Source organism: Amblyomma americanum, chromosome 2 (genome assembly GCF_052857255.1).
Source record: "Amblyomma americanum isolate KBUSLIRL-KWMA chromosome 2, ASM5285725v1, whole genome shotgun sequence".
Taxonomy (NCBI): Eukaryota; Metazoa; Arthropoda; class Arachnida; order Ixodida; family Ixodidae; genus Amblyomma; species Amblyomma americanum.
In genome coordinates, this window is record NC_135498.1 from 202,214,467 (window position 1) to 202,237,111 (window position 22,645).

Below are 22,645 nucleotides of genomic sequence, written 5' to 3' on the forward strand. Positions count from 1 at the left end.
CAGCTTTCGTTCCTTTCCCCCCCCTCCCCCTTCCATACTTAAAGACGCTATAGCTACTGCCCCCAGTCACCCCAGATGAAGGAGCCGAGCCGGCTTCGAAACGTTGGGTTTGAAATTAAAGTTTTTTGTATGGAGATGTGCAGTTATTATAAGGTAAACCTTGGCTCTTCCCATTTTTCTCCTTATTTCAGAGAGGTGCGGTACAAGTCCTACAGTTTCCAGACTGGGAATCTCAACGATTATATACAGTACGAGTGAGTAACCTTTACATTTGTCGCGAAGGTAAGGTGGAATCTCGTGACTTTTACGCACCGGCCAGAGAAAGATAACACCTATTATCGACGCTTTGCGGGCTCTTTGTTTACTCCCGCCCCTTGTTAAAATTTATACCTTCTCTTTCAAATCTTGTCGCACAAGAATAACAATTGAATCCTAAAACATAGTTTGTGAAAGGTTCAAAACACTGTTATGTGACTGGCCATGACAGTACGTACGTATTATGATTAGCGAAAATGAGAGAGCCCTCTCACGTTCTAAACCCTGTCGCATTTTATGCGGGCGCCACCTGACTGTGCATTCCTGGTGTAGAGACCGACTGCAGTCTAACTTTTGTTCACGTTCGTAAAGTATAAAGGCTCACCGCTCGAGGAATCACGCACCGCAAACGATTTCTGTAATGCAAGATGTATTGTTGGCTTCAATGCCAAGAGCGAACTCAGAGTGTGTCATGGAAGACACGCGGATTAATGACGCCCGAGTCGAAATCAAAGGAAGAAATGTTCTTGGGCAGGGCATGCAATGCGATGGCAAGATAACCGCTGGTCCTTAAGGGTAACGGAGTGGATTCCAAGAGAAGGTAAACGTAGCAGGGGGTGGCAGAAATTTAGGTGGGCGGATGAGATGCAGAAGTGTGCGGGCATACGGTTGCCGCAGCTGGCAAATGACAAGGGTTAATTGGAGAGACATAGGGGAGGATTTTGTCCAGCAGTGCGCGTAGTCAAGCTGATGAAGATGTTGATTTCCAAGACCTCCTCCCTTCACTTCTCTTAGTGCTCCCTGCAGTGAACGCTACGCCTCGTCGCAGGCACCGTGTGGTGCTCGCTAAGCTGCACGCAGAGACTGCGCCTGAAGGGAAACAGTGGACAAATAGAAGTTGGCCTGCATAAACAGTGTGCGGCGTTTCAGCGCCGAAGAGATCACTCTAAAAACGGAGTTTCTTTAAGGTATCGAAGTCCGAAAAACAAAATGAAGAAGTCGCAATCACCGGCCGATTTCGTAAGTAAACTGCTTACGGCGGCGTTAACTTTTTGTGTGGATCCCGGAGGCTATGCTACGCTGCCGTTCACTTCAAAGCGGCAGATTTCCCAACGTGGCCATCTGTACCGAGAGGCGGGAGATTTTATAATGAGCTTTTTTGTGCCCCGAAAGTTTTTTTTTTTTGCTGCCCGAAAGACGTTAACGTACTCAGAAAGAGTAAAGAAATCAATATTTTTCAAGAAAAATAAAAGTGGGTTGTTGTCCTCAGTGTCGCTTTAATTTTTAGGTCTGCTTTTGTGGTCGCAATGAAGTTGTTATTGATTTAGTCTTGCGAATATCCAAACCGTAGCTAGGAGGCAGTTACAGACGGGCGCGCCACGCATTAACTCAAACACAAGGCCGCTATGCGGGGAACACACACTGTGTCTTATTACGCGCGCTCGCGAGAGCGTGCAGGGAACCGTGCTGTCCAGGTCAAGACTGCTCGTTCAGCAGGCGCAGCAAACAGCTAAGGCCCTAGGAGCCCTGACTAAGGACCCGTCCCAGTTGGGAAGCGCAAAGCTCTTTATTGAGTAAAATGTTTACCTACATTACTAGCCCCATTCGCCTTTGCCATTCTTGAGACTGAGCGAATCCACCCGGCTAATTAAACAGCTTATGGATCCACAGTTATATGAAACCGGCGTAAATGACCTCACATTATACCAAAACGAAGATGGGAGCTTTAAAAGGCGCAAAAAAGAGTGCGGACCAACTCGGCGCTCCTGTGCTTTTTTCCTTTGTGTTTTTATGTTTCTTTTTCTGGAGGGGGGAGGGGAGAGGGGAAGAATTTCATAACATGAATTTGTAGTAACCAGACCAACCTGCCATATTACTGAGCTAGGTTTTTGTAGGCCAGAATGATCTATTCACACAAAAAATACCTGTTGAAGAAGATCGGTAGGATCTGGGAAAGTAATTTCAATCAAGCAGAAGGTACATGATGCCCTTTGTGTCCGTGGTACTATCACGACCAAGTGCATACGCCTCAACTGCAGAACAATGACCCCTCCGACTGAATGTTTATTACCTCGCCACGGGCTACTCAATTCTAATTTATGCCTACGAAGTTCGTGATCTCATAACCCCTCTTTCCACCGTTGTCAGGAGCTTTGTGTGCCCCAACTGGCATTTCTCTGTGTTCACTATTCTCAGTGTTCACTATTCTCTGTGTTCACCCCAAGAAAAGTTTACGGGTCCATGTCAGCAAATGACCGGACATCTGGAATAACGTGAATATTTTATTCTCACAGTGGGAAAAGGTAAAGAGCAACAAGGAGGACAACGATGGAGGAAACACAAACCCAGCACTGCGCCTGCTCTCCCTATTATCCTGAAATCCCCCTTTTTTCATGAGCTGTCCTTACAATATCAGTGGCGAACTATCTTGAGATTATGCCATGTTCGTTACTTTACTCTTCTTGGAGCCTCTCACACTCATTGTGGGGCAACTAGAAGCAGCATAATTTAGATTAGCTCAAAGGCAATGTTAACGCGCAGGTTAAGAGTATTAACGATAATAACGGGAGACGCTGCACCGAGCTCAGATCGGTATCGTGCCGCTATGGCGTAAATTTATCTGTTTCATGACAAAACAAGCTGAAGTGAAGCTTTATTTTATTTGACGATCTGCATTGTATAAACACTTTTTCAGGAACAAGGAAATCGAAGTAACCGTTGTCCTGGCTACCACGAAGCGCAGAGTTGTTCAAACGCTGCCAAGAATGCTGGTGAGTTTGCTGCTTCATCAAAACGAGGAGCACTCAGGACTACTAGTATTGCTTTGGCTGACCGTTATAGCTGCTATGGCGATATCCGAGTGGCCTGAGGCGTACGGAAACGTACGTAGCTACTCGGTTTGCGTAGCTGGCAGTTCGAGTCCTGCTAGCGGCTAGAGTGTGGTAGTTTTATGCGAAGCATACTAGCCACACAATCGAGCTCTTCCTTGCTGCGCCGCGCGCGGCCGCGTAGCTACCACTTGACCTACATCGGCGCACCACGTGATTTGACGTCACAACAGCTGTGAAAGCTGGGGCTCAACTCGTGCGCTCGCGTGCGGACGCGCAGCCTCCGCCGGCGGCCTAACTCCCCCTCCTACCGCTAGGAAATACTGACGCCACGAAATTGTATAAAAGGCTACGCACTCGTTGAGTCAGTTGAGCAGCGAGACGTCGGCCAGGGAGAGGGCGGCTCGCCAGACCGCAAAGCGCAAGTTACAAAGAGCCACGGAAACGGGAGAAGAACGAGAAGTACGGCTTGCCAAGCGACGTATGCTTCGCATCCTAGGCATAACCATAAGATAAGCCAGGTCATTTTTTCCTTTGCTGGCCACGATTCGGATGAAAAGCTTCGGAATATTTCGGATCAGTTGTGCTCTATGTGTGCCGTCAGGTTCGGCTTCATGTCCACCGCTATTTCCGGACAATCTTCGCCTTAGCTTGCACTGTGTGGGAGCTAGAAGCATTTCATGGTCAGCACATTTTCTTTATGTGAAGAAAAAGACAATGGCCAGCTAGTAAGCGTGACAGAAAACGCGCTGCGAAAGCACAATGCCAAAAATTAAGTTAAATGCTACGTCTGTCCATGCGAGTTTATATCCTCTTCGAAAGAAAAAAAATATACCTTCGTCCACCAGTATCGTGTTCACGTGACTTCCCAATATCACCTAATCCTTAGGGCGTCGTCTCGTAGCCCCATGCTGGAATTTTATTTCGTGATAGCCGTAGCCACAAGAAGGTGCTTTTGTGGCCCTACATGGGTATCTGTGGTCTTCTGCGAGTAGAGATAAACACTCCGACTTGCGACAGTAAAGCAAATGAGCGAAAAGTAGAACGTTCGCAAGCTCGAAGGCTTGCATTAAACTCAGCCTCATTCGAATCAAGGTTAAAACTCCGGGAACCCAACTCACCATGAACGTTTGGTTCATCGGAATGCTTGTAATAGTTTGTTCGCAATAACAGAAAAAAATTGATAATTTTTTAATCTCCTCTCAGTTACACTTGTATAGCCGTCTCTGCATGCTTTTGGGTAGAGCAGCTAACTTAAAATTATGTCACAACACTTCAATCAATTAAAGTTCAATGCTGTCGCTGCTTTTACACTATGCACTTACAAAAAAAACAAAGGCCATACTTTTTTCTCTTCTCTACTGAGTATTGCTTGCCAAAACGGATGACCATGGTAGTACAAGAAATTTTCAGTGCCTAATTCTTGCATCTAAAATTTATCTTGCGTGTCTTTAGCAAAAGAAGCTTGTAGTTCTGGAATGTACGCTGAGCCATTCTTGATCATTTTTATACTAAGAAAATGCTTCATGCAAGAGCCGAAAACTAATAGATAGATTAAAAACGAACATATGGACAATGCGACTACCTAGACATTTTATGAAATGGCGTAAGCATGCAATAAGTGGTGAGTCTCATAGAAAATAATTGCACCGGCCGGCACTCTTTTATTTGCATTTTAATTTCATGGAGTCCTAGCAGAAATCAGATTGCCACAGATGTTCCCTGCTCTTTTCAAGCGTTTCGTAGGGCTTCATTTTGCTAACGATGGGGATTGATGGACAAGCACTAATGATGGAGATTGATGTAGGAAAAAGAAGTATGGCATTGGTTAGATTTATCTGTCATTTATCAATGAAGCCGCACTTCTTGCCGCACCACTGCAACGGCCCAGGATTTCAAATGGAGATGCTGGTGGCCTTTCACGAACATACCACGAGCAGACTGCGTGCTGCAGTTGGACGCACGTGAGAACCGGACACGCACTCGGTGCTCCCGATTATCCTGTTCGTGCTGTTGTCTTCGCGCTGCTCATGAACAACCGATTCGCCCGAACGACTGCCCTTGTGTACTGCGCGATTGATGAAAACATTTACTTTACCGGAGGAATCTTTGACGGATAATTAGATACTTTGGCGCACAAAGGAAACAAATGGATCACAAAACGCAAAACTAACAGGGGTCCCTACGGAAGGTTTGACAGATTTGAAGAGTTCTGTTGAGAAAGCCAAATAAAAAAGTGGTGTTTGATCCGTTTACTCTGTGAAAACTGCAGTTCGTCCATGATGCGAGCTCAACGCTATCACCGTCATGCAAGAGGGACCTCAAGTTCTGCGTTACGCCTATATACTGAAAGTTTACCACATGTATGGCTAACCACTGAGTGCAGCCGAAAATTGCAATATTTCAAACCTCCAGAACAGTACGCGACATCATTATAGCGAAATGTTTTCCTTTTATGATCATTTTTTATTTGTTTCCGAATTTATATTGCCCATTAAGCTATTGTATAACATTTAGGTGAGGCCGCCACGGTGGCTTAATGGTTATGGCGCTCGGCTGCTGGCCCGATAGACGCGGGTCGAATTTCGAGAGGCAAAATTCTAGAGGCCCGTGCTCTGTGCGACGTTAGTTCACGTTAAAGAACCCTAGGAGGTCGAAATTGTCCAGACCCCTCCAGTACAGCGTCTCTCATAGCCTAAGCCGCTTTGGGATGTTAAATACCAAAAGAAATTTGAGTAGTCACTAATTTTTCTTTGTATTCACTGCACGGGCCCGTCTAACGCAAGAATGCTAAGCGGCGAGATGGTAGCATGTATTTTCTCTTTGTGCTGGGAATATTCTGAATTGATAGGTTCAACTATTACCACATGCTGCCGCATGAAGGTATTGCAGGAGGGAAGAAAACAAGCATATCCTACAAAATCACCAGTGGCAATCATCAGCGTATAAAATTTCGCATTTTCTGGACTATAGCTCGCGGACTATACATACTGAAAAGCTTAAATTTTGCGCGGTGTGGTCTATGTGCGCGGATTATATGTGATTTAATTTTTTAAGATCATTTGTCACAGGCGAAGAAGGCTAGCGTGGCTGCCAAGATGCCAAGAAAATATAGTTTCCCGATGGCGCCTGCAGGAATATACCGGGCACGTGCGCTGCTCCGCTAGATTGTTGCCAACGGCTTTATGAAAGCAAGTCTAAAAAATACAATACTGCAACAGAGGTGTCGCATTCTGAAGGCGACGAAGGCATTGAAGCATAGTACATGAAATGCAAAATTCTTGACCTATTTTGATTCCGACAGCCCTTGAGAAATTCATCTTGATGGGTTTTAGAACTGACTTCTATGCTGTGTAATAAAAGGGCCGCTGCGTTACTGCTCGATAATAAAGTTTTATTTGCAGTCTGTATACTGCTTGAGGTCAATGTGAAAAAAAAATCTTAGTTTCAGCAAGTTTCAGCTCAAATTACTCCGTGCCGACTATACAACGAGTGCGGACTATAGTCTCGTTAGTGTTGTGCATTACAGGTACGAAGTATCGCAGAATAAAATGGCTTTGGTCAGAATTAGAGTTCGTAGAAATTCTACAAAGAAAACGCAAAAAGCGCCTGGCAGGGACTTTCAAATTCTTTGATTACACAGAAAAATAAAACGTTTGAAACTTCATATCATGCATATAAAGATGAAATATTTAATTGATGATGTGCTTTGTTGACAAGTTCAACAAAATTTTGAATGTCATCTCTGACTCAAAGCGCCGGTAGCTTATTATCACGTCAAGAACTTTAGCACGAGGAAAACTGCATAAGCCGTACATTGAAACCGTGACAAGAAGGCGAGCAATGTTTGCCACACAGCGGGAAAACATACAAATGGATGGCTGTTTTCTTCTCCACCGATTTCAAGTTGCGAAATACTGACACCAAGCAATAATTTATTTCATTATAATGTAATAAAACCCCAACCAGGACGACTTTTGTCAAAGATGCTCTCGTTCGATTTCAATTTGTTTACGCCAACTAACTAGAAGTGAATCCGAATGTCAGCACTATCATGGCTTCAGGGTTTTTATCAACGTACTTGGGTGTCAAGAGAGCCAAGTCTAAAACGGCCAAAAATGAACTTTTTTGTTTCTGGCTGCGTTCTACATTTATGCAGAGTTTGTGCGTGCGATTACACTGAGCTGAGATACTCGAGTACACTTCAGTGTAATTGCTGAAACTTGCTCTGTTTCGAGCCTGTTGGGTAAAGAATTTAAGAGTGCGTGCCACCTTTAGTTTCCCTGGCTGCATGAAAAAAAAATGGCTGTGGTTTAGCTCTGGCTAAACCTGTAGTGACGGGATCCGCGTTAGTCACTTCTGTGCATGCGCCGTAACCATGGCAACCAGCTTGTCGGTCTCCGCGCAGCGGCACGCGTGACGTCATCGCCTAGCTATGCGCCTCACTGCGCATGTGCTATGCACCTAGCGGCTACGCCGAGGCTGAGAAGCCGCGGAGCTACCGCTCGCCCTTGGAGAAGGCGCAATGGAAGAAGACGCGGCTGGTGGAAGCTAAAGACGCTTGGCGAGACGTTCTTCACGTACCTCGGGCGTCTCCGACACGCGCTTAGCTCTCCACGCTTCGTTCTTGCGTAGACGGGCAGCCTCACGCCAAGCCATGACTTCGGGATCGGCAGAAGCAGTTTCCCGTGGGCTCTTAAGATGCTCTAAGAGGGTCTTGGTGTGGGCTAGTTGGTTCATACTGCTACGACACAGACTGACAAAGCGCAACGGAACTAGCACGAGTAGAAGAAACACGAAACACAGGACAGGCGCTTTTTTTTTTCGGTTGACCAGGGTTATGGCAGAATTGTGCATAGGTCGTTGACAGAAAAAAAAGCGCCTGTCCTGTGTTTCGTGTTTCTTCTACTCGTCCTAGTTCCGTTGCGCTTTGTCAGTCTGTGTCGTAGCTTAAGATGCCAGCATGCTACTATACGCGCGGCCACCAGCCGCATCTTCTTCCATTGCGCCGTCTCCAAAGGCGAGCGGCCGCTCCGCGACTTATACGCCGTGATTTTCAGGGAAAGGAAGGGCGCATGCGCCGCGGCTTATATCATCCGCCGCGGCACAGCCACTAAGAGCATAGCGCATGCGCCCTTCCTTTCCTCAAAATCATCGGTGTCTAGAAAGTTGTCAACGCCAACGCCAATGAATACAATGAACGCCGGCAGCTTTCGCTTTGTATATCCTGGATTAGCTGAGCTAATCCACATTCATTTCTCACCTCTAACCAGGTAATTTATGTTCTCGACGGTCCTCAGCTTCTCATCAACTGTAATTCAAGGCCGTTATAATCTGTGTGGTCCACCGTAGTGCTTACTGACGCCGAGCAGATGTGTTACGGCTTATCGTATCATCACGTGAGGATAAAGTGGTAGTGCGCTGGCATATGTGAGGATGATAGATTGAACAGAAACAAAAAAAAAACAAAGCATGTCCCTCGTTCGGAAGAGTCGGTCATAACATGAACATCAGATGTGTATCCTTAAGCAGCGGTCATTGAGGAATAAAATTGCAAATGTACGCACAATGTTAGCGCTCCTTTTTATTTTTGCACGAATTCCGCTTTCATTCCGTGGAGACACTTAATTAACTCCGAAAAGCACAGACATTTCTTTTCCCTAAAGTTCGCGTTCATGTGCCACATCTGTGCAAAGGACGAAAGCGACTGTTCGTGTCATGACGCCGGCCTCGCAGCCGCGGGCTCGCTCTTAACTGCCTGCGCGTTTTCTTTCCCTCAGAGGTGAGTGATGTGCCGGCTCGATTGAAGGTGGGGAAAAAAGACAGGCGGGTCGAAAACCAACGCAATGCTCTTGTTCCTTGCGCAGGGCTCGGACCTGGTCACCTACTTCTCTGGCCACGTGAGCATGTGGCTGGGTGTGTCACTGCTGCAGCTGGCCGACATCCTGTGCGACCTGTACAAGAAGCTCTGCCGCTTCAGAGGGTATGTCTCCGAGGCAACGCGGCCCGTTTGTAGAATAAAACGCCGCCGACATGCTGCCCGAGGTGCTCAGGGTGCCATTCAGCGCTCTGGGCTTCTGTTGGCGTTAACTCAACGCGAAGGGAAAAAACAAACTTATATGACAGCGCGAATAACATCAAAGAAGGGATGACGACAGAGGCAGAGAAAAAAGAGCGATATCTTCCAACTGCTTTCTTCTGCTAAAGATGCCACGCATATGTACAAATATGAAGCGGCCGCAGGAAAGACAAAGAAAAAGAAGGAAATCAAATGAAAACCATCAGCATGAATGACACAGGATGACTTGGTGGTACTAATCACCAATAATGTAAAAGCCTTCGCTCTTTTTGGTCAGTGTGATGGAATGTTTACACGACCCTCTTCTGAAGGAGTAATTTTAGCCGCCACGATTATATAATTTCTCTTTTAAACACTGATCATTGCGTCGAGCAACAATCCCGCTTTGTTTGACCGCACTCACGCATGGCTTAGTACAACCAGATTCTTCTCCACATTTACGGCAGTGCAAGCTAAGCTGGCCCTGCTCACCGTCATTTATGTTCTTGTTGTGCTCTTTTAGTCTCGTGTTTATGCATCTACCTATCGGCTCAATATATTCGCTTCCGCAAGACGACTGCACGCGATATACGACGCCCACAAAGCAGGTGACAAAACGATTTAGGGGCCGAATCTTGCACGGTTTTTTCCCTTTACTATTGCACGGGCTTGTTTTCTTGCAAAGCATTTTTGCGGAGCCGAATATACATAAACGCCAGCGCGTTTTCCTATATTATTCAGATATTGGGAAGCCTGGTGGATATACGGAGCAGCAGTGAATTTCTTGCTCGAATTCGGACCTGTCCAATCTTTGATCTCAGATTGCCGGACAATTTACTGCGATATCTGTTAGGCGGCCGTCCCTGCCTTTTGTGTCATAGTCGTCCACCGTCGTCGGAGTAACCGGTGAGTGCATTAGTGCCGTCCACACAACGGGTGGATGTCACTAACACACCCAGCAGTCATTAACGCACTCACGTTATATCACGGCCAACCTGAGTCGCATAAGCCTATAGGTGGCTCTGTCTGAAACAGCCGCCCGCCAGTGCAGGGGTGCATCACTTGAACACTAGACCAGTGCGATATGAGGTCACTGTATCTTTTCTATCTCAAATTATCTACAAAGCTTTACGCCTAAACAGCTATCGCTGATTCTCGCGTTGCATAGTAGGAACCATTCTGTGAGTTCATTTTTTGGAACGAGCCCTCAGCCGCAGATACCACAAGGGATGACGGGTATCACGCGTCAGACAGCCGTCTCTTTTGCAGTACCGGACTTTATTGGAGCATGTGCTCCCAAGATTTTATTTAGAGTGTTTGTTAAACAGTGCTCCTCAACGCTTGGCTTCACGAGCTAGGAGTGGGCAGATGCAGCGGGTGATAAGGCTTTTCTTGCTCGTGGTTCGTAACCATACTTGACGATTAAGAAACTCAAACGCGAATTTCACAGGAATCTGTAGTGCGACTTCGAGAGAAGACATTATACTGAAATCAGTGTCTCTCAGGTTACTAGTGGGGGATATTCGGGGAGCCTCTGGCCGTGATTGTCGTTTGTTCTGTAGTCTTAAGATCCGATAACGCACCAACGTGCCTTACCTTCGATGCAAGATTATTGGAAGCTCGCGCATTCGGGCTTATCTAAATGTGTGATCGGACAGCAGTTACAAATTTTTACTCGAGGAAATGCGAGGCTACCGGCTGCTAAGAGCAGGCGAACCAGAAAAGCAGAGAGCTGAAGGCAGAATTTATCAGTGGCGAGCAGTCGGTTCCAGGAGTGGAGCGAACGCCGGGGGAAGAACTTCGCGGAATATTTACAGGTTTCATTCGGCTTGCGATTATATTGTATTATGTGAGCGAGTCGTCCAGCGGTGGTGTCACGATAATGGGACCGTAGCTGCCTCTGGTAAAACCTGCAAATGCGCAGTCTGGTATTGAGTACTTTGGTAGCGGGAACGGGGTACACGATGCATAAGCGATTCTGAAATCTAAAGTTTTTTCTAGCGATAAATATACAGGGACTCAAAAACTCGGACTACATCAACGCTAGTGTATAAGCCACGCTTTCGTATAATTGAAAGGCGTGCTTTCGTCATTCAATCGAAATTTAGTTATAACTTTGTTATTATATTAGAAGGCTCAAGCGAAAAGTTTTCCATGAAATCTGGAAACATTTGTGCACTTAAAAGGAGGGTGATGCCTGTGGTTAGCGTTGCTTCCATTCCTTTCTGACACAAACAGAAAAAGAAGTCCACTCTCTGGAAAAAATCAGCAGTCACGTGTAACTCCGTGAGATAGGCTAATGCGACTTTGTTGCAGATTTGATGCTAGGCGCCCTTTTCCCTGATGTTTACTGCGCAAGAAACAAATGAATCAGTCTGCGCATGCGCCTGATAAGCCTGTTGTCGTTGTCCCAATAAAAAATTTGTTAAATTCCAGCATTTGTATTGTGCGTGTTTCATTGGTGCTCCATTTTCTCCTGGAAAATGCCTGAAATTTCAAGCCGTAACCTACCCGCCTGACTTTATTCTTTATTCAATAATCACCCCTCTTAACCCGAAGACGCCGCAGCTGGGGTGTTATAATGTTGAAAAAAAAACTTATCTTCATTCATACAGCACACTAGCTGACCTGAAAGCCGATTACGTATCTTGCTGATTTCAGTGACTGACATCGCGTTCAGTCTTTTTATTCTCGTGTTAGCTCAGGCGAGGTTTTGTAGGGCGCCCCACCCACGTAACTGCATGTCGAGCAGCGAGGGTGACCCATTTTTTTGCACACGTCTGATCAGTCCACAGTTCAATGCCGTAGACTCTTACGGTAAAACCTTGCGGGAGAGGAGGAGGAGGACTCTAATGGAACAAGACCCTGCAGGAGTGTCGGCGCATATGTTTCGCTAGCGAAGGTGCATTGTGCTGGGTTACTAACGGCTACCCTTCTTGCGTTTCAGGCCGTCAGAACTGATGCCCGCACCCTTCTGAGGGGCGACGAGAGTGGGAACGGCGCACGAACGCCTCCTTGTTTCTGCGGGGACATACTCCGGCGCACAATTTGTATACGATGCTCTTTTCGACGGGTGCCTGCTGTAGGCACCATCTTATGTTTTGTGAACGGAGAAATTTTTTCACAGTGAATTTGCACTTCCTGATATTTGTAGCGCCTTTTTGTGACGTTCTTTTACGGGTCACATCGCCTTCTGCGCAAGGTTTCGAACGGTACACTTGGCAACTGTTCATAGACATCGCTGGATAGAATTACAAGCAACGACTAAAGGCGACATTCACTACGGCTCACGTGTGATTTTTCTTCACCTATGCGAGTAGACTACAATCTAGACCCTTGCAAATGACAGCGGTGAAACGGTTCGCAAGAACAAAGCACTACTGGAGTTGTGAAAAAAGATGGCATATAGACTCAACGCAAGAGCTTTGCAAAATAAGACGTAAAGCAAAAACATACATTCATAATCCATCTAGTAGTAAAGCGAGTGGGAAGGGGCGTATTCGAAAAAAGTAGAACGCGGATATATACAGCGTTCTCATATCTGCCTCACTAAAGTTTCAAGGGCAATGTCGGACATTTCCCAGTCCTGCACAAATCACATGACCGGACATGGGCACTCTCACGATGCCAAACCTTCCCAAGGACGTCCTCATCATCGCCTCATGAGTGTTTCACTCATTGAGGTGAGAGAGGATTAGCACAAAAAATATGTGAGGGTGTCGCGAATTTGTAACGCGTTCCCGACATTCCGAAGGGGAACGCAATCGCGTGCAGGTTCGAACAAGAGAACGAAAGATCAAACAAAACAAAACGAAGCCGTATCTATAATTTAAAAGAAAAGAGGCAATAAAAAACGAAAACACTAATAAAACACACACTCAACACGCGTACAACACTACCGGTTAAAGGAAAGCGTTCACCAGATATTGAGCGTTGCAGGCAGGATGGAACGCAGGTTGATGGACGGCAACTCGTTGCTGGCGTTGCGTTGTTGGAAGCGGCGAAAAAGACCCAGGCGGTAGTAGGAGCGGAGATGACTACAGGAAGACGCCGGTGGTCTCCCGTCAACAGCCCGAAGAACTTGGCAGCAGCAGGAGAAGCGTAGCTAGCACCGCCGAAGGCGTCCCGAAACGCCGGATGCTTAATGCAGGCTATCCAACGATGCCTTTTGGCAGCATGGACCCTCAGTCCATCCGCTGCCACCTCCACGCTTGCAAGGAACACAGGAGGCTTGCGTCGGTGATCCAAGGCAAGTCCACGGCAGCACAGACCTAACGTCCGAAGGCTGCCACTTCCACGCTTGAATGGAACACAGGATGGAGGCTTGCGTCGGTGATCCAAGGGAACCTTCTCAGCAGCATGGGCCCAACGTCTGACGGCTACCACCACCACACTCGAATGCAACGCAGTAGGCTTTGGTATATAGGTGATCCAAGGGAGTTCCACGGCAGCACGGAACCAACGTCCGATGCTACCACCTCCACGCTTGAATGACCTGACCTCCACAGCGCTGTTTTCCTTCACCCCTCTGTTTCCTGACTCATCAGCTCTCCGCTCCTGTTGCTCGTCACGCTCTTCGTCGCCGTCGCATCGCACACAACATTCGCATTGAGCCACCCATAATCGCAGAACGAGGAAAAAAACGCACAAATGCTACCAGGCTACATTGGAACAGGTAACTATTGCAAACATCTGATGGTAGCACTGTACGTTGGGCATCCCCTCCCTAATTTTATAAAGGACTCGTGCTATCAACGCCAACGTTTTCCGAGCCTGTCACCTTCGAGTACGACAAAAGATGCCGCCAGCACGGCCTCTAGGGACGCACGCTTTTCGTATCTTTTCAGCATATTGATGTGGAATAGCTTCTTAGTGTGGCCGAAGTTGATCCAATAATCCACGTCATTCTTTTTTCCACAAACCACAAACGGACCTTTCCACTGCTAATTGTGGCTGCTCGGCAAAATAATGAGGGAACGATCTATCAGATATAATAGGGGGTTTGAAATAGAAGTATGTCCGAAAAATGTTTGAAAAAGACGAGGATGGCGATAAGGATGATTATTAACCGAAGAATAAAGAAGCTGAAGAAGTATCCGGTGAGGTGAGAAAAGATGATTGGTGGAGAAGAGAAGAAGAAGAGGACGACGACAAGGATGACGTGTACCACCGCCAAGGCTATAAAAGCGCGAAGGAGGGCGAGGCACGGGGGAAGAACAGAGAAGCGGAGGCTCCGGCGGGTCAGGAACGCTTCGGCTGGAAGAGAGCAACGCCGGCTACTGCTCCGGTGAGCCCGCGTTCTACGGCTTCGCACCATGCACTTCCTGCCGTTCCTGAGCCTGCTCCGGGGAGTGAACGGTGGACGCTGCCACCTGCTACGGCCAGGGGTGTCTCCAGCGCTGTTGCCACCCATCCGGGTGGTGCCTACAACTCCAACATCACGAGGGTCACCTCCACTGGTGCTTGAACCGGGACCTTGTACGACGTAGCCAGCGACGCCGCCAGCGACGCCAGCCTGAGCACTTCGAAAGCCACCTCGACACCGGCTACTGGACCCATGCAACGCTGCATCAGCACCGAACCGTAAGCACGGACGCTGAACGCTAGTAGTAGACGCTGGTAGTAGTGTTCCCGGGTCGTGTGTATTGGTAGTCAAGTGTTTTGTGTTAGGTTTGTTAGTTTTGTGTGCTGGGGTTTGTGTCACGTACGGTGTATTAAATGTGCGTCTGTGTGGATACACCTGTCGTCTAGTCCATTCTTTCGGCCCGAGTGTTTTCCAGGGATCCGTGACAAAGTGGCGAGCCTGTGCCAGGATTCATTTCCTTGTTTCTTTTTGCTTTGTCTCTTATCTTTCCGATCTCTCGACGGCAGAAAATATGCATTTGGCAAAAACGCTAGAACTGGCCCTCAAGCTAGGGAAGGAAGAAGAAGAGGCGATGCTTCTCTATGACGAGGAGGCAAAAACGCACAGAGGAGGCAAATAGGCCGATAGAGGAAATGGCGCAAGCACGCGCCGACGCTCGCGAAGCAGAAGAGCGAGAGGTTAAAAGAGCTCGCGAGGCAGAAGAGCGTAAGGATAAAAGAGCTCGCGAGCAAGAAGAGTGACAGGAAAAAAGAGCTCGCGAGGCATTAGAGCGGGAGAATAAAAGAGCAAGGCGGAAATTTGGGCGAGTTGGTAAAAGTTCATTTTCGCTCTCAGCGCAACACGAACGGGACACAAGATGAAGGACTAGCACAAACAGGCGCTGCACAAACAGGACTAGCACAAACAGATTAAAAGAGCTCGCGAGGCAGAAGAACAGAAGAAGGATAGAACGGCAGGAGTTTCTTTTTTGAAAACAGGCGCATGTCGCGGGAGGAGATGAGGAGATCACGGACAGTGATCAGTGTTCCTTATCGGGTACAGATTCTCCTAGACAAGGCAGAGTTTGTCCAAGAAAGCTGATGGCGCCTTTTGATGACAAAAGAGATGATTTAGACGCATATCTGAAAAGATTCGAGCGGATAGCTTTGGGGCAAGGCTGTTAGTCCAGTGAATGAGCCATAGCATTGAGCATGTGTTTAGCCGCGGAGGAGCTGAATGTGTTTGGAAGAATGCCTTCTGCTGAATCTATGGACTACGAGAAAGTCAAAAACGCACTCTTCCAAAGATTGCGGCCTATGTCAGAGGGTCCTCGCGAAAGATTTGGCACCGGGAAACCTTAGGATTCTGAAATCGCTAAGCAGCTTTCCTGCAGTCTGACCAACTATTTCGACAGGTGGCTTGATATGTCAAACACGGAAAATAGATTTGAAAGGGTGCGTGACAAGCTGGTGATAGAGCAGTTTTTAGCATGTTGCAGTCAACAGATAGCGCTATTCCTTAATGTTTTGTCCACTGGAAGAGTTTGCCGACACTGCAGACTAATTCCTCTGGCTCAAAGGCTGAGAAAAATGAGTAGGGGAAAAAAGGAAACACAGAAGCTCCTAGAGAGAGGTGCGACAAAACCAATAGCATATGGCGGTGTATCAAAGCCGCCAGTAAGGTGTTTCCTCTGTGGCAAGGCGGAACACCGCGCAGTTGACCGTAGGACTAGTAGCATTGACCAAAAGACAAAGGTTGTATGTCAAGATTGTAAGAGGAGTGGTCATACTCTGGATGAGTGCGATATAGAACGCAGGACTGAGCTGCATGCGTTGTGAACTCTGGGGCAGAACTTGTCACACTACCTGAAGTTCCACAGCTAAAATCAGAGCGAGCGCCGCTGGAAAATGAAGCGGGGAGTGGAACACCCAACTCGTAAGCAGCAATGCCGGTGGTGGTTCGGCGAATAGGGGACAATCTTATAATGGTGCTTAGAGACAGCGGAGGCAACACAGTTTTGGTTCGAAGAAGCTTGGTAAAGGACGAGGATCTTACATAGGAAGCGTTGGCCGTCACTATTGTAGATAGCACAGTAAGGTATCTTCCTGAAGCCGGGATTCTAGTGTCCACGCCATATTATACTGGACAGGTAGTGGCAAACCGCGTAGAGAAACCCATCAACGATCTCATCCTGGGAAACATTACGGGTGCAAGAAGTGTCGAGGGTCCCGAGTAGAGGATGGTCGACGTTGAAGAACGCCGAAAGGAGGAAAGACCCACGACGGCTAAGGCGGGTGTTGAGGCAGTCAGTTTCTCGTCGCCAGTCGAGACAAGAGCTAAAGTGACAGGCCGAGCAACACAGCGTCTGCTCTCTACTCCAGTTATGATGTGTCTGAACGTAACACCGGGCGAAATGGCAATTAGGTTATAAGAAGTCCCGAGTTTGAAAGGCTGATTCGAAAGAGTTGGAGAAAAAGTGAAAATACGAGTCGTACTCCATTCGAACATCAATTGGTAAACGATCTTCTGCACAGGGAATGCATATTTAGCTCAAGAAAGCGGGTCCAACAGCTGGTATTACGGAAAGATGTGAGAGAGAGTGTTTCGCTTAGGACATGACGCCATTATGGCCGGATACCAGGGTGTTCAAAAAACGGTGTCTAGAATCACCGAGGAGTTCTGGCCAGGTGTCCAGAGTGACGTTAAACGTTTTGTTCGCTCATGTGATGTGTGCCAGCGCACAGTTCCGAAGGGAAGAGTTGATCCCGTACCACTGGGCAAGATGCCAGCCACCGACGCACCGCTTCAAAAAGTGGCTATTGACATTGTTTGGTTTGGCTTGGTTTACGGGGGTTTAACGTCCCAAAGCGACTAAGGCTATGAGAGACGCCGTAGTGAAGGGCTCCGGAAATTTCGACCACATGGGGTTCTTTAACATGCTCTGACATCGCACACTACACGGGCCTCTAGAATTTCACCTCCATCGAAATTCGACCGCCGCGTTCGGGATCGAACCCGGGTCTTTCGGGCCAGCAGCCGAGCGCCATAGCCACTCAGCCACCGCGGCGGTAGCTATTGACAATGTGTGGCCAATCTCTCCAGTATCCTTCAGAGGCAATAGATATGTGCTTACTCTGGTTGACGGGGCCACTCGTTATTCTGACGCTATTCCATTGAAGACTAGTGACAGTATCGAAGTGGCGGAGGGCCTTGTGGAAAAGTTCTCGAGTTATGGGTTCCCGAGGGAAATTTTGAGTGACCGGGGCTCGAACTTCACATCGGAACTAATGAAGGAGCTTAACCGCCTTTTGTCAGCAAGGCAGTAACTAACAACGCCATACCATCTCATGTGTAATGGGCTTGCAGAGCGGTTCGTCTTCACCCTCAAAATTATAATCAGGAAAACGTGCCAGGAGAGACCTACTGATTGGGATAGATATCTCCAAGCTCTTTTGTGCGCTTACCGCGAAGTACCACAACTGAGACTCGGTTTCTCGCCCTTCGAGATGTTGTATAGGAGAAGCGTTAGAGGTCCACTTACAATACTCAAGGAGATGTGGGCTATAAAGAGATTGCATCAGATCTCAAGACAATATACACATACGTTCTTGAGTTGCGGGTTATGTTGTAACGTGGGGTAATTGAGAGGTCGTGGTCAGCATACAAAGCGTTTCATGATGGTACTAACCGAATGTGTGTAGATTTTCGTCAGATAAACGACATCTTAGTACCCGATGCCGAACCTATACGAAGAGCGGACGTGGTATTCGCTAAGGTGGCTCACAAAAGGTTTTTCAAAAATTTGATTTAGCTAAAGGGGTATTGACAAATACCAATGGAAGATTCGTCGAAAGAGAAGACAGCCTTTTTCTTGCGCGGCGAGTTTATTTCAGTTTAAATTTATGACTTTTGGTTTGAAGACAGCATCCGCAATATTCACGAAGCTGATGAGGAAGGTTTTGGATGGGCTCCGAAATGTATAACACTATATTGATGACATCTTGGTGGCAACAGATACGTGGGAATAGCATGTAATTACGCTGGAAAAACAGTTTGACAGAGTTCAGCAAGCCATGTTGTCCATAAAACTGAAATAATGTGAGGTGGGCTTTGAAGCCGTTTATTTTCTCAGACACAAGCTGGGGTAGGGCCGCATCGCGACGAAAGACATCTTGGTCAAAATACAGCAAGCCCAGACACCGACGGCCAAGAGTACAGTCGTTCCTGGGTTCAACAGGATACTACAGGGACTTTATTCCCGATTATGCCCACATAGCCGATGGGTTTGTCGAACTCACAAAGAATGGTGGAAGCAATAAGCTGAATTTGACTGCTGAACGTGAGAATGCATTCGTGATGTTAAAATGGCATATGGCAAAACTGCCCGTTCTGCTTGTTCCAAATTGGATTAAAGAGTTTGTGCTTCGCTTTGATGCAACAGACCGAGCATTACGGGCAGTAGTTTTGCAAGAAAAGAATCGCGTGCTACATCCGGTATTTTTGCAAGTAAGAGATTATCGGCCAGTAGAAACAGCTACGCCACTGTTGAAAAAATTCTTGGCGGTGTTGTGGACGGTAAAGAAATTTCACATTTTTCTTTATGGGAGACATTTCATAATTCAAACGGGTAATCAGCTGCTTGAATATTTAACCAAGACCAAGATGAACAATGATGAAGTCATGAGATAGAGTTTTGCCTTCCAAGAATACTCATTTCAGGTAGAATGTATTAAAATCAGAGATAACGTTGGAGAGGACATCATGTGTAGAGACAATTGAACAGCTCTAGCTATCGGTGGGATGTAAGTTTTTGTTGTTGTTATGTGCTTATACAAAAGAGCGTGTTGGGACATTAACATGTTTAATAAAGACGCCGTACGGACAACGGCAGTGGTGTATTGATGTTCTGAGAATGCAAATGCAATATGGTGTCCTGTGTTAGGGGTGTGCTTTTGGTGTGGGATCAACATCTGCGGTGTGTTTTGATCTGTGTCCAGAATCGCCACGGAAGTTAGTTGGTTGGCTGGAAGGCTGGAAGATGAGGATGATGTGAGCAGTTTTTCATGAAAAATACTTTTGAGAAAGGGGGTCCTTGTGACATATAATAGGGGGTTTGAAATAGAAGTATGAACGAAAGATGTTTGAAGAAGACGAGGATGGCGATAAGGATGACGTGTAATAACCGAAGAATAAAGAATATGAACAAGTATCCGGAGGGGTGGGAAGAGATGAAGAGGACTACGACAAGGATGACGTGTACGACCGCCAAGGTTATAAAAGCGCGAGGGAGAGCGAGGCACGGGGGAAAGAACAGAGAAGCGGAGGCTCCGGCGGGTCAGGAACGCTTCGGTTGGAAGAGAGCAACGCCGGCTACTGCTCCGGTGAGCTCGAGTTCTACGGCTTTACACCGTGGACTTCCTGCCGTTCCTGAGCCCGTTCCGGGGAGTCAACGGAGGACGCTACGACCTCCTACGGCCAGGGGTGTTTCCAGCGCTGTTGCCACAAATCAGGGTGGTGGCCCCAACGCCATAACCGGCATCACCTCCACGGGCGTTTGGACCGGGAGCTAGTACGACGCAGCCAGCGACGCCGCCAGCGACGCCAGCCTGATCAATTCGAACGGCACCTCGACACCTGCACTATACCCATGCAACTCTGCATCATCACCGAACCGTGAGCACAGATGCTAGACGCTGGTAGTGGTGTTCCCTGGTCGTGTATTGGCAGTCCGTGTTTTGTGTTAGGTGTGTTCGTTAGTTTTGTGTGCTAGTGTTTGTGTCACGTAGGGTGTACTAAGTGTGCGTCTGTGTGGATAGACCTGGCGCCTAATCCGTTCTTTCAGACGGTGTGTTTTCCAGGGATCCGTGAAACGATACCCAAACCTTAAATGCCGCTTCTTGCTGTTCCTGTCATATATTATCTCTTCTGAGACTGTTGGGCACGCAAAAAAAGTTGATGTGCCGCTGTCACAGTTTGCTCGAGATGTTCTCTTGGATCGAGAACATAACCATACGTCGTCTTCGTGTCTTGACCCAGCTCTTGCCTTGTCCAGAGCTCTCTGACGACTGCGAGCGGTCCTCGCACATATCGGCCAAATATAAACTCAAACGGAGAAAACCGCAGACTCACCGACGGCACCTCTCTGTATGCAAAGAGAAGCGGAGCGATATAATGATCCCATGTTTGGGGCTGCTCCTGACTGAGCTTCCGTAGTATCTGCTTGAGTGTGCCGTTAAATTTCTCCGCCATCCCATTGTACATTGGATGGTAAGGGGTCGTGCTGAGATGTTTCACTGACAAGAGATCATTGAGCTCTCTCATCATTTCGGAAGTGAAACAGGAGCGCCGGTCACAAAGGATCTTTCGAGAGAAAAGTTTTCGTGAAAACATCTGCACCAAACATTCTACCACAATTGCTGAATCTATCTTTGGCAGAGCCATGGCGTCAGGATACCGCGCGGGAAAATCGACGAGAGTGAAAATATATCTATTCTCTTTGACCGATGTGGGCGACTGCGGGCCGACAATATCGACAGCGACCCGATGAAATGGAGTGCCTATTAAAGGCACGCGTCCCAACGGAGCATTCCCTACTTTGCCTTTTGGGAACCTCCTTTGACACGTGGCACACGACCCGACATGTTTCTTAATCGCCTCCTGCACTCGTGGCCAGTATAATTTTTCCAGAACTCTATCTGTAGTCTTCTTAATGCCCTGATGCTCCGCCAACGGGCTGTCGGGGGCAAGCCTTAAAACCTGCGATCTGCATGACTTTGGAGGCACTATCTGTCGAACCTCTCTACCAGAGGCGAGATGATAGAGGCGGTCCAACAAACCCTTTTCTACAGAATACGATTGCGAAGTGCCGTACTTGCGATGGAACACCTTTCCTACTTTCACCCAACACGTCTTCAATGGCCCATTTTGTTTTTCACCTTTTTATGGCATCTCCTTGGTGTATGGCTTGGAACCGACGCTTAAAGCAGAATTTTCCCTACTTCGTGCGGAAACTTCCGTTCCAGCCACACCATTTTTGAACCTTCGCCTTCGCCATTTTCACCTGCAACCTCGTCATTGTCTACGCCAGGACATAATTTAGCAGCGCCCTCCGATTTCTTCCAATAAATATCTGTGTTTGACGGCTCACGTGCTGCTGGTATATTTCCAATTATGGCATCGTACAATGGTGTCTCCATGCATTTCATCAGGTTCGTGCCAGTGAAATAAGGGGAAGCGATATAGACTTCAGCCTCGGGAACTTCCAGACTACTGCCATCAACAAGGAACACAGTAGATCTTGAACCGGTAAGAGCTGAGTCAGGAACTAGGACCCTTCGCACAACCCCCGTATTGCTCCCCGTGTCCCGTAGAACACGTGCAGGTAGACCTTGGAGCTTTACCTGTAGGACAGGCATGTGTTGTGCATCAGCAGGCTTGCTCCGGACAAGACCGACCACCACTTTACCCTGAGCTAGTTCAAGCCTACCTGCTTATGTGGATGCCGTTTCAGGTGCAATACTCTCAGGCTGAACACCACAGGATGATTGCTTCTGGTTTTTGTGCTTTCTTGAGCAGGAACTTACATCATGCCCTCTTTTTCGACAATAAACGCAATAAAGCTGTTTTGTCTTAGCGCGACAGTCGGCCGCCAAATGTCCAGGTCGGTTACAAATGAGGCACCTGTCTGACTGTGTAGTTGCTCGTACACCCTTCTCTTTCGGGATGCCTACCTCGAACGATTCTTTGAACAGAGACAAGTTTCTTTGGCGCTGGGCTCATAAAAAATTGTCTGTTGCCTCAGGCACTTTGTCCAGCGTCTTGCACTCTATTGCTTGGAGGAAAATCGTCAGACTACTATGAGTGTTCCTCATGAATTGCTCGGCCACCACGAAGTCACGTATATAATTGTACGTTGTGGCGGTACCCGACATCTCGACCCATCGATAGAAAAGACTGAGCAGGCGGGCTGCGTATTGCTTGCCTATTCCTTTATCTAGCAGCTTACATTCACGAAACCTTTCGCGACACCTTCTGCTGTGAAGCGAAAATGTTGGAGCAGGGCTAATTTTGACTTATCCTAATTGATAGAATCTGTGGGAGACAATCGACTGAACGCACGGAGAGCCGCGCCAGTCAAAGACATACTGTATGCTCTACCCC

At 47.5% G+C, this 22,645-nt stretch overlaps 1 protein-coding gene across 1 annotated transcript in view; it reads left to right on the forward strand.

The window, feature by feature from the left end:
* Positions 1 to 12,221, forward strand: part of LOC144120335 (uncharacterized) — a 210,745-nt gene extending 198,524 nt beyond the window's left edge. The window contains exons 21-24 of the mRNA XM_077652708.1: positions 192 to 254; positions 2,951 to 3,026; positions 8,951 to 9,066; positions 12,089 to 12,221. Of these exons, the coding sequence (XP_077508834.1) occupies positions 192 to 254; positions 2,951 to 3,026; positions 8,951 to 9,066; positions 12,089 to 12,119 (286 nt within the window). The 3' untranslated portion in view covers positions 12,120 to 12,221. The remainder of the gene's footprint in view (positions 1 to 191; positions 255 to 2,950; positions 3,027 to 8,950; positions 9,067 to 12,088) is intronic.
* Positions 12,222 to 22,645: the final 10,424 nt, after the last annotated feature.